This window comes from Agelaius tricolor, unplaced genomic scaffold (assembly GCF_023055355.1).
Source record: "Agelaius tricolor isolate 1412-34295 unplaced genomic scaffold, bAgeTri1.0.p SCAF_21, whole genome shotgun sequence".
In the NCBI taxonomy this organism is placed as follows: Eukaryota; Metazoa; Chordata; class Aves; order Passeriformes; family Icteridae; genus Agelaius; species Agelaius tricolor.
The window spans coordinates 13,268,475-13,285,270 of NW_027269281.1; the positions used below are offsets into that span (position 1 = coordinate 13,268,475).

At 47.4% G+C, this 16,796-nt stretch overlaps 1 protein-coding gene across 1 annotated transcript in view; it reads right to left on the bottom strand.

Moving 5' to 3' along the window:
- The window catches only part of LOC139599006 (ras GTPase-activating protein 1-like), a 128,256-nt gene that overhangs the window by 74,788 nt on the left and 36,672 nt on the right, over nucleotides 1-16,796 (bottom strand). Inside the window, exon 5 of the mRNA XM_071445935.1 lies at nucleotides 1,547-1,664. Coding sequence (XP_071302036.1) covers nucleotides 1,547-1,664 — 118 coding nt within the window. The remainder of the gene's footprint in view (nucleotides 1-1,546; nucleotides 1,665-16,796) is intronic.

Sequence of the window (16,796 nt, forward strand, 5' to 3'; positions counted from 1 at the left end):
AAATTAACATATTAAGTACATGATGACAGTATGCTTGAGTTTAGAAAAGTAAACTTCATAGGTTAAGACCTTCTGTAGAAATAACACTAAGCAGTCCAAGACATTTTTGAACTAGATGGCTTATTGCACAGTTCATGTAAAGAGGTTTTCAACTTCATTCACTGGAATTCAGTGGAAATTGAGCCATAACACGTTATTTCAAAGGACTGTTTCTGTCACTCTTCAAGTCCTTCTTTACGTGTGGTAACTTAAATCTAAACTTTTGTGAACTTCAACCACTAATGTAGAAAATTATAGTTAGATACTCTAACACTACCTTTTCAATTTAGCCATTCACATCCTGATACAGATATGAGAACAGGTGAAGCAAACTTTATTAATAGCAATATACATATGCTGCAAAGCAAACATCATCAAGACTCCAAAGCAATGGTGAACTACTTTGGAAAAAAAGCATGTGGGAGGGTGGGGTGGGTGTTTTTGTCCATTAAATAATCTCTTATCTTGCAGTAAATCAATTTCAATTATCTTTGTCACCTGATTAGCTTCCTGACTTAGCATAAGCCCTTCTACGTATAATTAACTCATCAGAATTTTGATATTCACACTTGGCCCTTAAAAAAAACGAAAACAAAGACATTTGGCAAAATTTAAGTCTATACATGTATGAATATTTCAAAGCAAACAAACAAACAAAAAGAATATAACTGAATTACTAGCAAGTTATTTATCAGGACTGGTGAGTTTAGGAAACTGCTTAAAAAGTTCACAGTATCATTCATTTGCACATGAGCTTTTTTGGATAACAAGGAGGGGTACTTTGGATATTAAATTAGACAATGTTTGTTTAACTACTTAAAAGCTGGCAGATTCAAATACAGCAAGAAGGTTTAGAAAAGTAGAAAGAGTCAGACAGCTAAATAACACTAGTTTGGTTTAATTTCAATGTTAACTTCTACACACAACTAACAAAAAATAAAAATCAAATCTCAGTTCTGTAGCAGCCACAGGGCCTGCAAGGCCTCCCTGGCAGTCACTTGCCTAAGATAAGAAATGCCTAGTCATGATGACTGGACCTAAGAAGCCCCTCTTCTGCCTTTGGACACTCGTTATCTCTCTGTAAGATGATAGGTCATATCTGCCTCAACCCTTATTATTGGATTGTTTCCCAAAATCCCTATACCCTATATAAACACCCACTTCTGCCCAATTCTGCAGAAGAGCTGTCACTGTGACCCTTCGCAGAAGCTGCCAATAAAGACACTTCTGTGGAACCTCATACAGCTCTTCTCCTCTCTCTCCCTGCGTCTGCCACGGCACTTAGCAAGCAAAGAGCTGAAATCACTAAAGAGCTGAATTCACCAAAGAGCTGAGCTGCTTGCTAAGATTGCCTGAGTCTGGGAGCCTGCCTGAGGGACCCGGACAGGTTGTGCTTAGCTGGACTTCGCTATCTGGACATCTACGGCAGCTGGGGTTGGAGAGACCCCGAAAACCCCTGCCGTAATAAAAACAGTTCTGCGACAGATTTGAATATAAAATTACTTACCACTTCTTCTACCAGGTCTTCTACTATAAGACCTTGTTCATCTGTACGTAGGTTTGTAACCCACATCCAGCCATCTTCTAATTCATTATGCACAATAAGCATATCTCCTTTAAGGAAACTGAAGAGAGTTACAGCAACACATATGTTAGAAGTACAAGCATATTACAAAGTTTAATGAACACAGTGAATTCTTGAGAATAGTTTCAGAAAAACATTTGAGAAAATCTGACCATGAAAGATATATTTATTGGTATCCCAAGTACACCATATGCATTTTTCACACAGTTTAAGTAGGTACGAATACCACATGAATGTTAATCTTTCTTTATTTTACATTTAGAATCTAATAGATACTCTAAAGTATGCTAAGGATGCATAAAACAAAAAACACAACAACATTAGAAGATAGTAACATTCTTTTATCAAGAGGGACCAAATACTAAGCACAGGTAAAAACAATCAAAGATTTCCTTAATAGTCTAAAAAAATAATATTTCTGTCAAAACCAAGATTTGTATAATAAAGCCTATGGAATATCTACTATTTAAGTATTTGGTTATGAAGATAAGTGCTAAAAAGTAGATACAGAACAGTTCCTCAAGAAGACATGCAAACAACTACAAATAAGAATATAAATACAAAGCATTAAAACATTCAAAGGAGTTTCATTACTGGGAAGTTAGTATAAATTATTCTTAAAGTGTAATCCCAAACTCAGGTATACTGGCTATCACTAGAATAAATTTCTTCATAGTAGCTCCTATGGGGGGACAGACAGCGTTGTTAGGGACTGGCTGGCATCAGTCTGTTGGTAGTATGCAACTGTTTTCATTTGCATAACTTGTTTTTCTTGGGTTTTATTTCCCTTTCTCTTTGACAGATGGTGGGTAGATTTTTTCCCCTTACAAAATGTTTAAAAAAATTTTATTTTTAATGATTAAAACTGTCTTGATCTCAACTCACGGCTATCTCATTTTTACCCTTCCAATTCTTCCCCCATCCTACCAGGAGGGAGGGAGCAAGAAGCTGTGGGATGCTTAGCTGCTATCTGGAGTTAAACCAAAACAGTCCTTTCTGGTACCCAACAGGGTCCTCAAAGGGTTTGAGATAATAACAGATTTTACCAGAAGGTATTAGAAGTAACTTATATCTCTTAACAGTTGCTGGTCCCGATATTGATTTATCAGTTTTAAACATTAGTTTATCTGATCTGTACCATGCTCTTTTTTTTACTGTACATGATAAAGACTGGTTTTGGCTTTTGCAGTTTTCTGTGCACTGTAGCACTTAGTGGTTGCTCTGGTTTGAAAGCAAAACCAGTGAGAGACTCCAAGTCAGAAATACAGTTTATTAGGAAAAGGGAAAAGAAAACCAAAATACATGCAACAATACAAAAGACAAACCACTGACAAAGTCAGAATACAACCTGACACCCTGTTGGTCGGGGGGTTGGTAGCAGTCCAGTTGGATTGGTGGCTGCAGTCTTCCTGGAGTGGCAAATGTGGTTCTGTTGGAGCAGTGATCCTGTAGAAAGGGTGTAGTCTTCCTCTGAAGATCCAGTGGAAAAGACAGCCATTCCTCTGGGAATCCAGTGGAAAGACTGACTGTTCTGTCCCAAATCCCAGATTATATCCAGGTGGGGATGCTTAGCTCCTCCCCCCTGGGCAGAGCATCTCACAATGGGCTGTTATCATTCTATGACTCACATGGCAGGTCCATTAAACAGAAATGGCTCCTGGAGGGAGTTACCTCTGAGTCATGTGGAAAAGCATTGATGGGCCCATTAACAGGAGATAAGAAAAAAAACAATGCCCCTCCTGGTTTCAACAGCTCTTGAGGATGGGAATAGAATATATCTTAATATTGTAACCTAGGACATAATCCACCCCTTATTCTATTACCATCTATACCCAAACCAATATCCTCTTACATATATATATATATATATATATATATATATACAGAATGAAACTTTAGACACAGTTCTCGCTTAAAATTAGGTCTCCTTGTGGTACACAATGGGTTTCCCTGTCCTTCTGCATTACCCACCAAGTGTAACCAGGTCCTTGAGAAAAAACAATCCCACGGATGGGTTTGCCCCTGCCTGCGGTGGGATTAATCCAAACTGTCTTTCCTAAAATACCTTTCACGTGTATCACAGGATCTTTGTCTCCATCCACTGTGTGCAGGGGTTCAGACTGGGCAGGACCAGATCGACTGATGGACCCTCAGGTGTTGACCATCCAGGTGGCTTTTGCTAAGTTCAATTCCCAATTTCTGAAGGTTCCCCTGCCAAGTGCCTTCAAGATAGTCTTAAGTAGTCCGTTGCACCATTCAACTTTCCCGGCAGCTGGTGCATGATAAGGGATATGATATATCCATTCAATACCACAATCTCTGGCCCAGGTGTTTATAAGGCTGTTCTTGAAATGGGTTCCGTTGTCCGACTCAATTCTCTCAGGTGTGCCATGTCTCCACAGGACTTGCTTTTCTAGGCCAAAGATGGTGTTCTGGGCAGTAGCATGAGGCACAGGGTAGGTTTCCAACTATCCTGTGGTTGCTTCCACCATGGTCAGTACATAGCACTTGCCTTGGCATGTTTGGGGAAGTTTGATGTAGTCAGTTTGCCAGGCTTCCCTATACCTGTACTTCAACCATCGCCCACCGTGCCACAGAGGCTTCACCCACTTGGCCTGTTTGATTGCAGCACAGGTCTCACAGTTGTGGATGACCGGTGAGATGTTGTCCATAGTAAGGTCCACCCCTTGGTCACGGGCCCATCGGTATGTTGCATCTTTTCCCTGATGACCAGAGGCATCATGGGCCCAACAACCTAGGAATGATTCTCCCTTGTGCTGCCAGTCTAGATCCACCTGTGATACTTTCACCTTGGCAGCTCGGTCCACCTGCTCATTGTTGTGATGTTCTTCATTAGCCCGACTCTTGGGTACGTGCGCATCCACATGTCGAATCCTCATGGTCAGCCTCTCTACTCGGGTGGTAATGTCCTGCCAAATCTCGGCGTCCCAGATGGGTTTCCCTCTGCGCTGCCAGTTGGCCTTTTTCCAGCGATCCAGCCATCCCCACAGAGCATTAGCTACCATCTATGAGTCAGTATAGAGATAGAACCTCAGCCACTTCTCTCGTTCAGCAATATCCAAAGCCAGCTGGACAGCTTTAAGCTCTGCAACCTGACTCGATCCACCTTGTCCCTCAGTGGCCTGTGCAACTCGTTGTGTGGGGCTCCATACTGCAGCTTCCATTTCCGGTTAGTGCCTACAATTCGGCAGGGACCATCAGTGAAGAGGGCATATCATCATTCAGTCTCTGGTAGCTCATTATATGGTGGGACTTCCTCGGCACATGCCACCTGCTCCTCTTCTTCTTCAGAAGATAATCCAAAAGTCTCTCCTTCAGGCCAGTTTGTTATAATTTCCAGAATCCCAGGGCGATTTGGATTTTCAATACGGGCGCGCTGAGTGATGAGGGCAATCCATTTGCTCCATGTGGTGTCGGTGCCGTGATGTGTGGAAGGAACCTTTCCTTTAAACATCCACCCCAGCACTGGTAGCCGAGGTGCCAGAAGCAGCTGCATTTTGATGCCGATTACTTCTGAGGCAGCTTGAACTCCTTCATAGGCGGCCAAGATTTCCTTCTCTGTGGGAGTGTAGTTTGCTTCAGAGTCTTTGTAGCTCCAGCTCCAGAATCCCAGCAGTTGACCCTGAGTCTAACCAGGCACCTTCTGCCAAAGGCTCCAGGGCAGACCATGGCTCCTGGCTGCAGAGTAAAGCACATTCTTCACCTCTGGTCCCGTCCTGACTGGGCCAAGGGCTACCGCATAAGCAATCTCCTGTTTGATCTGGGTGAAGGCTTGTTGCTGTTCAGGGCCCCAGTGGAAATCATTCTTTTTGCAGGTGACCAGGTAGAGAGGGCTCACAATCTGGCTGTACTCAGGAATATGCATTCTCCAAAAAGCTATGGCACCTAGGAAAGCTTGTGTTTCCTTCTTGTTGGTAGGTGGAGACATAGCGGTGATCTTGTTGATTACCTCTGTCGGGATCTGACAATGTCCATCTTGCCACTTGACTCCTAGAAACTGAATTTCTTGAGCTGGTCCCTTAACCTTGCTTCGCTTAATGGCAAAACCAGCTTTCAGCAGAATCTGGATAACCTTCTCTCCTTTTTCGAAGACTTCCCCTGCTCTGCTTCCCCATACAATGATGTCATCAATATACTGTAGATGTTTGGGAGCCTCACCTTTTTCCAGAGTGGTCTGGATCAGTCCATGGCAGATGGTGGGTATGTGCTTCCACCCCTGGAGCAGTTGGTTCCAGGTGTACTGCACTCCCCTCCAGGTGAAGGCAAACTGAGGCCTGCATTCTGCTGCCAAAGGAATGGAGAAGAAGGTGTTGGCAATATCAATGGTCACATACCACTTTTCTGCCTTGGACTCCAGCTCGTACTGAAGCTCCAACATGTCTGGCACGGCAGCGCTCTGTGGTGGTGTGACCTCATTCAGGCCATGGTAATCTACCGTCAGTCTCCGTTCTTCACTGAACTTGCGCACTGGCCAAATGCGGCTGTTGAAGGGCGAATGGGTCTTGCTGACTACCCCTTGGCTCTCCAGTTTACAAATCATCTCCTGCATGGGAATCACAGAGTCTGTGTTGGTACAATATTGCTGATGGTATACTGTTGCTGTGGCGATTGGTACCTGTTGTTCTTCAACTCTCAGCAGTCCCACAGCAGAGGGGTCGTCTGAGAGACCAGGGAGACCAGGCAAGGTATTCAGTTTTCTGATGTCTTCTGTCTCTACAGCAGCTATCCCGAAAGCCCAGCGATGTCCTTTTGGATCTTTGAAACATCCATTTCTGGGACAGTCTATGGCAAGGATGCATGGAGCCTCTGGGCCAGTCACAATGGGGTGTTTCTGCCACCTGTTCCCAGTTTAACTCACTTCGGCCTCCAATACAGTCAGCTGCTGGGATCCTCCTGTTACCCCAGAAATAGAAGTGGATTCTGCTCATATGTACCTTGATGGCATCAGGGTACATTGGGCACCGGTGTCAACCAAAGCCGTATATTTTTGTGGGTAAGATGTGCCAGGCCATCGGATCCACACAGTCCAATAGATTCGATTGTCCCTGTCCTCTACCTGGCTAGAGGCAGGGCCCCTCTATTCCTGGTCGTGGGACACGTTGCTCTCTTCCTGTAAATAGGTTCCTGAGGTTCTTTCAAGAGGATCAGTCATATCATCATCCCTATATTGTCTGGAATTCTGTGTGCAAGAGACTGGAGCAGCATTGAGTCTAGATGAGCTTCTTGTGTTGTGTTCCTCTTTTCAGTTCATGTACCCGGGCTGCTAAGGAGGAGGTGGGTGTTCCATCCCACTTCCTCATGTCTTCTCCATGCTCCTGAAGGAAAAAACAGAGGTTACCTTGTGGAGTGTATCCTCTCTCCTTGGCTGGGGGACACCGGCTCCTAATGGCAAAGACTATTGTTGGTTCTGGCAAGATGTGGTAGACTTCTTCCTTAAGTTCCTTTTTCAGTTTCTGATGGCCTTCTTCAATCAAGTTCCGTACTTGCTCAGCCAGCCTTGTTTTCACAGACGTGACATGGGTACAAAATGGGGAGGTGACAGTGTCCTCGTAAATTCTTAGTTTATTGGCCAAGACGTCCACCCTGTCCTCGCCTTCCCTCCATTGTAGTGTTGCCAGGTAACAGGAGTACATCTCTGGTCCAAGCCGTGCAAATCTCAACCACATTTGTAATGCGCACTGGACACAATCTGGGCTCTTAGGAAATCTCTCATCTTCTGAGAAAATTATCTCCAGCAACAGCCAATTCCCTCAGGCATCGGATACCTTATTCCATTGTGCTCCATTTTCCTTGGTGCACTTGGAGGTCTTCTTTACAAAGGTATCTTGTCCCTCACACTCGTCAGCAGTCGCCACCAGAGGCTGAGAGTTTCTTGGGTTCTCCCGATCCCCTGGCCAATGACCAAATCCTGGGACAGTGATCCCAGTTGCCTGGCCTCACTTCCATCCAGAATGGTGTCATTGGCTGCAGCATCCCAGATGTGGAGCAGCCAGGTCAGGATGGACTCGTTCGTTTGGCAGGTGAATTCCCTCCACAGGTCATGCAGCTCACCCAGGGATAGAGAGCAAGTGATGATTTCTGGCTCTGTCTCTTCCGCTGGGTGTGAAGGTCCTGCTGCATCCTTATCAGTCACTATGCGGACTGATTTGTTCTTTGATTTCTTCTTCTAAACAGGGGCAACTGCTACTGGTTCAGGCTGTTCTGGTTCGGTGACGGTCTGTGTGGAGATGCAGATGGGGCTTTTGGTTTCTTCCTCCTCTGTGACAGTCTGTGTAGACAAGAGACACTCTTGCTTTGCTTTTGGTTCCTTCCTCCTCTGTGTCAGTCTGCATAGACATGGATGGTGTTGTTTGGTGTTTGGTTCTTTCCTCCTCTGTGGCATTCTGTGTGGACACGGACGCTGTTGCTTTGCTTCTCCTTTCATCTTCCTCAAGAAGACGCTGCACCACACCATGTAGTGTTTTGTTTCTAAGCATGTTGCAGGCTGTGCAGAGAAGACAAAGCAGAACTAACAACAACATTATGCTGTCCTTGGCATCCAGAGAGAACTCAACATTTTCAATAACTGCTGTGTCAAGTCTGAAAGGCTGGAAAAAGTAATTCTTTACCCCTCCCCCCAGGGGCTGGGTGCAACTGTTGAGGCCCCAGACGTAACAGCTTAGATTAGGACAAGCAAACAAAATTGAGTACATATTCCAAATTACGTTCATTGTCTCAGAGGTTATCATGCAATAGATATAATAGACCACAAAAGCAATTTTTATACCATACCCTAGTTTACACAGAAGCATTATAATCGGCAGATAATGCTCCATGTGCGGAAAAATATAGAGAGCTAGGTATAAGACCCACATAAGCATGTTGACCATCATAGCAAATAGGTGCCTTCTACAATACAAAATTGTAATTCTGAGTTTTCTCAGTACCGCATGCCCTACATTGGGCGCCAAAATTATGTTCTGGTTTGAAAGCAAAACCAGTGAGAGACTCCAAGTCAGAAATACAGTTTATTAGGAAAAGGGAAAAGAAAACCAAAATACATGCAACAATACAAAAGACAAACCACTGACAAAGTCAGAATACAACCTGACACCCTGTTGGTCGGGGGGTTGGTAGCAGTCCAGTTGGATTGGTGGCTGCAGTCTTCCTGGAGTGGCAAATGTGGTTCTGTTGGAGCAGTGATCCTGTAGAAAGGGTGTAGTCTTCCTCTGAAGATCCAGTGGAAAAGACAGCCATTCCTCTGGGAATCCAGTGGAAAGACTGACTGTTCTGTCCCAAATCCCAGATTATATCCAGGTGGGGATGCTTAGCTCCTCCCCCCTGGGCAGAGCATCTCACAATGGGCTGTTATCATTCTATGACTCACATGGCAGGTCCATTAAACAGAAATGGCTCCTGGAGGGAGTTACCTCTGAGTCATGTGGAAAAGCATTGATGGGCCCATTAACAGGAGATAAGAAAAAAAACAATGCCCCTCCTGGTTTCAACAGCTCTTGAGGATGGGAATAGAATATATCTTAATATTGTAACCTAGGATAGTGGTACTGGGATATTTATTACTAAAACACTACCCTTGAGCTTAATCTGCTATTTGGGCTCTGTACTGATTCCATTATTGTACTTCAGGAACTGTCTCATGGAGACAAATAACAATTACACTTCCTCCAAGAGGATTGTCGTGGCAGAAAGAGAGAATGGCACCTTCACCACCTTCTTATGTGATGTTTTCTCCCTTGTTTTAACAACTATTCAGTATCTTAAACATTCCTGGGTAATGAATATACTCCTTTTGGTATTTCTTAGAAAATTGTTTTGGCTTTTTCCAAGGTTAACAAGCAGTTAAGGAATATCACCTGATGCCATGGCAATGTGGTTATGGGTGGCAAGGTGTCTTAGTTTATGACAATTTAAGAGGTAGACACTCTAAAATGAGTTACCTTCTGTCCTGGTTTATGGCAAATTTGGGAGAAAACCTGCAAAGGGGTTCCTCTAGAAAGCAGATTCAAATGGCCCCTCCCCCAACTGGTTCAGGAAAAGGTTTCCTTAGAGAAAAGTGGAAAAAACCCTGCTTATTTAACAGGCAAAGCATTCAGCAACACAAAATATGAACAATGTTAAACAATAAAATCTCGTGCTGCTCCGAAGAGATGGTGTGGTGGTTTGACAGGAAATGTGTTTTCTGGGATGCTGTGGTTAGGCCAATGGATGTTCAGATTTTAATATTGGCATCTAATGTGGCCATTAGGACATTAGATCCGCCTCTGAGAACACGGGGTTAAAAGCAGAGCTCTCCCCTGGGAGGCTCTCTTGGGTTTCTGGCGGGAAAGAGTTCGGGTCTCTCCCCCGGCCCAGCTGCTGGCTGGACGGGGGGAGGGGAAAAGCCATGTGGACGGGAGAGGTAGGCCTGACCCCAGGGGTGGAAGGGTGAGAGAGAGAGAGAGACACCAGGAGCCATCGGGCAGCCCCCCCCCCCGGGAGACAGAGAGAGAGCCGGTGCCTGGGACTGTTACCTTGAAACTTGATAAACATGTGCCTGGGCCGGCAGCACGGCTGAGAAGAAGGGGGGGGGGGGGTGCAGCCGGCCGCTTGTAGGAGCTTTTAACCCCTTTTCAGACAATGAAAACTTTACAGAACATTGACCTTTCCTAGAAGAGAGATAGAGTGGAAGATAAAGAAGGAAATGGGCAAGTGTGAGAGAGGTCTGAGCAAGTGAGAGATGTTGGAAGAATAGAGAAGAATCTTAGTGGGAAGAGATGATGGCTGGCTTTTGCTGGACTCTTTTTGTACAGCCATAAACAAAACCATGTTCCTTGTGATACAGAGACTGCATTCTAGGAGGAGGCAATGCCTCAGAACCAAGAGGGTTCAGTGTTGGTACCCCTCGGCCCCAGGGGGTGAAATATGGGGGGGACAGGTGTCCCAAAGGAGAGACTGTGCCCTTTTTGGATCGGGACAAAGCATCCTTAAAAAGACAACCCTAGAAGCAGCTCTGGTCCGTGTGCAGTGGTGAGAGCACTGGACATGAAAGGAAGAGGTCACGACGGCAGATGTACTCTGGGCGGTGCCACGAGTGACACGGAAACACACGAGGCTTCAACTGTGTTTCCAGGGGAAGCCCATGGTACAAGAAGGACTCCTCTCCTCTTGATGAACTGAGGATTGATTGTCTGAAGGGTGGTGCTGGACCAAGAGTTGGTGATTTGGGGAATAGATGTATTGTATTGGAAATTTGGTGGGGGGAGGAGGAAATGTATTTGTAAGGTTTTCATTTTTCCTGTGTGTGTTCCTTTTTATATATAGTTGTAGTGTAGTTAATAAAGTTTTGTTTTCTTTATTTCTAAGTGGAAGCCTGCTTTGCTTATTCCTGGTCACATCTCACAGCAGAAACCAGGGAGAGGGTATCCTCATGGGGGCACTGGCATTGTGCCAGTGTCAAACCATGACAGATGGCAAACTCAGAAAGTCCCCTTCATGGGCTGTAGCTTAGCTCACTCAGTCTGTTATCAGTCCCTCCAGTGCTGGTAATGCCGTCGCCCAGGTCAGGCCCCAATGGGCCACAGGTGTAACCTCCTGGTGCTCTTCTGGGTTTTCAGTCCAGAGCAGGTTCAAACAGTTCCAAGAAAAAGAAAAACCACAGTCCAGAGAACTTCTCTGCCTCAACTAGCTAAAAACTAACCAAAACCAAAGGAAAGCTCTCTTCCACCGTTTGTCCATTCTGCAGACAACACAGTCCAGAAGAATGATGCGGAGGACTTAGTGCAGTTCCCGAAAATAAGCTGCACATTCCTTCTCTCCACCCCCCCTGCTTCCCCCCAGAACCAGTCTTAAAGGTGTAAAACTTATTTCTGGGCTAAACAGATGAATGGGGATACAATTCAGTATCATAAAGTCACCCTAGGACACCTCTCCTTATAGTTTTAACCAATCCCTTTCCACCAATAAGGAGAAATGAATATGAGTAGATATAAGTGAAAAAATAGCAGTTTACTAAAAAAACCAAAATAGCAACAGGTAAAAAAATAACAGTTGTAGGTACTAGTTACAAAGTTACTGAAATCTTGCAGATACCTCAGGAACAAAGAGAAACTCAAAATGGCAGAGTAACCCCTTCCCTAAGATGGTGCCCTCCGCAAGTAACCATGTGTTGGGAGGCTAAGGGAAAAGATGATGGACAAACCCTGTTTGGCTCAACCTTCCCCCGGAACAAAAAAATGGGAAGGTAGGAGCTTACAAAGCAGCTCTAGTGGCAGATGGGAATAGCTGGCGTGTATGAGGTCAGTGCTGCTACTTGCTGCCACCTCCTGCTACCCACTGGACTGTGCCAGTGTTGGTGCTGCTGTCTTGGGTCCTGTTCTGATGGGGAGGAGGAGAAGAAAATGGACTCTCAAGCACAGATGAGTGGCGGCCCAACTCCAGCTGAGCTCCAGCTTCGCGCTGCCAATAGGTGTTGCAAATTTCACTCTGAAACAGTTTTTGATTGTGAAATGCAGCTTTTCAGGTTGCTACTGTTGTGAGTAGAGCCAAAAGGCAAGAGGGAGCTCTGCTTGAGCAACTCTGACTTTTTTTAATGGCCCTGGCAACCCCCTGGCCTCACGATTCTGTTTCTGGCTGTGCTGTCACGCTTTAAGGAGACATTAACATTTTTTGGGCACCGATAGATATAGAAAACAATAACATTTTGGGTTACCCAGGACACAAGGCATGTAGGAAAATATGGGCAGGTATCTAGAAAGGTTGTCACCTCCAGTGGTCTAAGACTTCACTCCCAGATCCTGATGAAGTAATAGAATGTTTGAAAAAAGATATTCCAAAGAGGCACAACTTATCACACTCTACTGGGGCCTGGCCTGCACCAACCAACACTGTTTAGAACTGTTCAGCACCCTCAAGGAAAGAGTCTTCGGGATCTGAAAACATACCAAATGACACTGCTATAGATGAGTAATAGTTGGCTCTCACAACTAAGGGATGAATATTATGCGTATGTTAAGATATATAGTGATGTTATTGTAACATATCCTCCCATAGTCCTCTTTCCCCTCCCCCTTGTAATAGCCTCAGTAGTCAAGGCATTTAGAGAGGGCCAGCTTGTTACCAGAAGGTGTGGCATAACAACACCTGACCTCCAATCAAGATGTAAGAAAGTAATCTCCACCAATGGATGGCAGAAAAAGAGTTGACTGACAAAACTTTGGGAGGAGCTAAGGGTATAAAAAGCAGAACATCCATTTTTATAGATGAGCACATGGCTGATAATCATGGGGCCTCCCAGCGCTGTAATTTTTCCTTATTCCGTCCTTTGTTGTATTTTTTGTAAAGGTTTAATAAACCTTTTAAAATTTTGTAAGTGAGGGTCATTTCTCACAACACTGTGACTTAGTCAGAGACCCAGCCTTCAACTATATCAGTCACCTCTATAATTAAAAAGAAACAATGAAAGTGGAAGTCAACTCATTCAGAAAGGGATGAAGAAGCTTCTCCTAAGAGGCAGCAGCAGAGCAGTCACAAGAACAGGAGAGGAAAGAATAAAATCATAAGTGAGACAGAAACCATACAATCCCTATCCCTAAGCAAGTAGTGAGAGATGTGAAGCCATCGATCAGGTGAACAAATTGTCAGCTAGTTATTCTGATGCTGGGATATTGGAGCCAAACATCAGGAATTAAAGGGTAAGGAAACCTAGCAGCTGGGATCCTGTTGGAATATTGGAGGACACAAGACAGATGATGGACTTTGGACCTGGTTAACATAAGAGATTTGATAACAGGATGCCTTGGCAAAAGCAAACGGAACTTTGAAAATTAGACCTAGATTGCAAGAAGATTAAATCAAATGGGTTTACTGGAAAAAGAAAATCCCATTAAACTCTGCAAGCAAGAGATGTTATATGCATAAGTTTGTGTATGTGATTTTAACCTAATCATTGTAGTACACTGTCACCCTGGTTTTTTAAGATTTTCTAAGCCTTCTGATGTTGACATTCTTGTAGTGAACTTTCTCACACACTTTCTGTAAATTACTCATTGTTTTGCATTCCTTTATGGAGGAGGAGAGTTGATGGACTGTTGGTTTGACCAGTGTCATTGGAGAGGTGTCACTGTCACCCTCCAATCCGCTGTCACTTTTGTAAAACTATAAATGTTGGAGTCAGAAAATAAACTTCCCTTTTTCCCTTCACCTTGAAACAGCTGTGTGAGCTTGTGTTCTTTCGTGTCCTATAGTGACATCTGGTGACCGCCGAGTGTATTGCAGCCTAGGCTGAGACACACTGCGGATTGCGGTGCGGTTTTTGCCCCCCTCTTTGGTGCTTTGCCTGCTGTTCTTCGGGTAATGGCAACCGTTGTGGGTTTCGAGGAGGATTCCCTCGTTTTGGATCTCTGGAGGGGGGTCCTGGAGTGGAAACGGGTTTCTGTTTCCTGGGATGATTTTGAGAGATTGTTTCTGCGGGCCCGAGAACGAGGGCTCTTTTCGGACTCTGCGAAGGCGTTCTCCAGGGAGGAGTGGTCTCTCGTGGGGGTCCGCCTCATGGAGGCCCTCTTTGATGATTGCACCGTAGACGTGGGATCGCTGCTGGTGCGGTGGAAAAAATGTGAGGAGCTTTGGCAGGGGTCTGGTTCTTGTACCCCTCGGAGTTCCCAGGGAAGCCCTTCTGTCTCGGACATGGACGAGGGGGAGTTTGAGTTTCTGTGCGATGTGGAGTCCCCCTTCCCGCCCCGGGACGGTGTGCTGGGGGGTGGCGATTGTTCCCCCGGGGTGGATTGGGCTCACAGCCAGCTGGTCCCAGGTCCGGAGGGAGGAGCCCCGTCGGTTTCTGGGGGCTCTGTGGATTCGGCGGGCCGTCCTCGCCCGGGGGACGGGCTGCCCTCTCTTTGTGCATTCCCGGCTTTTGAGGGTCGGCCTCCGCCTCGGCTTGAGTCTGATTTGGTGACGACTTGGTGTCCGAATTGCGGGGTTTCCACGAAGTTTTCCCTGAGCGCGGGGGGGGTGGGCTCCCCCGCCTCCGAGTCGAGCTCCTCAGTGGGGGGGGCGGCTGCGCCCGTCTCTGGGCCTGCACAGCCTGCTGGGCATGCGCAGTCGGCGGAAGCAGCCGGGGACGGGGCGTCGGTTCTGCCCGGCCCTGCTCCGGTGGGCGGGCAGCCCCCCCCCCCCTCTCCACTCGGTGGGAGCAGTGCCCGCTGTGGAGTCTTGCGGCTCAGGACGGATGCTCATAGGGGGCTTGCCGGGCTCCCTTGTGCCGCCCCGCAGTGACGCGACTCCACGGGCCGCGCCTCTCTCTGCATCCCGCCCCTCCCCCGTGTCGGGGGCCGGGGGCCCGGCGCTGGTCTCGTCCCGGCCCGCGCCGGATTTGCGGGCCGCGCCGGCACCTGCGTCCGCCGAGGCGCCCCCTGCCGGAGCTGCAGCGCGACAGGGCGCTGAGGTGTTTACCTTTAGCGCAACTGCTGACATGGCCAGCGGGAGGCCGGTGGGTTCCCGGGGCCATGGCACTTCCTCGTCAAATTTGTGGACGCTTCCCTCGTGCCAGGTGACTGTACGTCCGAGGCACCCCGAGCGTTTCTGGCGAGAGGCCAAAACCAAGACCGAAGAGATGACTGAGCCTGTCTCCTCACGGCATCTGCAGGGTCGCTGAGCGGGCTCCTCTGGCTCTGCCGGTGCTGCAGGGGGCGCAGGGGCGAGTGGTGTTGACCTGGCTCCCAGTCAATCATCCCCTCTTGTCCCTGTGGGGCCCAAGGACCGGGACACAGCAGGTGCAGTGGCTTTGTTAGGGGGTTCCCAGGCTTTCCCTGTGCTCAGGGGTGTTGCTCAGAACACCCACGAACCCCTTTCATATAAGCTGGAGAAGGAGCTCTGTGAAGCAGTTGCTCAGCATGGTTTGGGGTCTGCTGGGGTTATGCAGACTCTCCGGAGGATTGCTACGGATGTGCTGACACCTCACGATCTCCGTCGTGTGGCACATTCTCTTTTTGACCCTGTGCAATATTATGTTTTTGAGACCAAGTGGGCTCGTTTGGCGGCCCACGCGGTGGTGCAGAATGCTGCGCTGGCGCCGCAGGACCCCAGGCGTGGGGTTGTTGCTGACATGCTGATGGGAACAGGGCTTTATGAAAATGTTCAGGGGCAGATTGGATTCGATCCCCTTGTGCTTGACCAGTGCCACACGCTGGGCATGGCTGCAATTGTTCAGACCCTGGAAATGGCTGCTCCAAAGCAGCCGTTTTCGACCATTGTCCAGGGGGATGATGAGCCTTTCATGGCATTTGTGGCAAGGCTGATTGCATCCGTGGAGAGGCAGGTGCCTGATCCTCTGGCAAGGAGCGTTACGATTGCAAACCTTGTCAGGTGTAATTGCAATGCTGCTTGTAGGAAGGTCATAGTGGCTCTGCCTGGTGTTCCTACTATCTCCAAGATGGCGGAGGCCTGTGCGGACAATCGTCCCCCCGGGTCAGAAGTTGGCTGCTGTGGCTGCCGCTGTGCAGCCAGTTTGGGCAGCACCGCACGGCAAGGGGCCACAGCAGGGGACTGCGCAGGCTGGCAAGAAGTGGGGGAAGAAAGCGCAGAAGGTCAAATTCCCCATGTTCTTGTGCGGTCGGTGTGGTAGGCCGAATCACATGTCCAATGTTTGCAAGGCGACTGTTCATGTTAATGGCCAGGCTTTACCGGGCTCGGGAAACATCAAGCGGAGTGTGCAGCAGGAGGGGGGCGCCCAGACACAAGCTTCTCTCCAGACCCCGGAGCTGATGGAGGTCTCCTTTGCCGGCTTGCAGCCAGCACCCGCGGATCAGCAGGTGTGGATGTCTGCACCGCAGCAACAGTTGTCTAAGAATCTTCTGAAATACACAAGGTTCTCCTGGATGCCTTTGGTCCCTTGGGTGGGGGCATGAGTGCTCTCCTTATGGGGAGGTCTAGTGCCACCCTTCAGGGCATCATTGTGCACCTGGGGCTCATTGATGCAGATTTCACAGGGCAGATTTGTGCCATGGTCTCCACACCCACCCCCTGTCACAATCCCAAAAGGGATGCGACTTGCTCAACTTGTGGCTTTTAAGTCCTCTGTTTGCAGGACAGCTGACCGGTCACGTGGAGCTGGTGGCTTTGGATCCACTGGGCCGCCTCAAGTTCACTGGACTGCTGTCCTGACCAAGGACCATCCCAA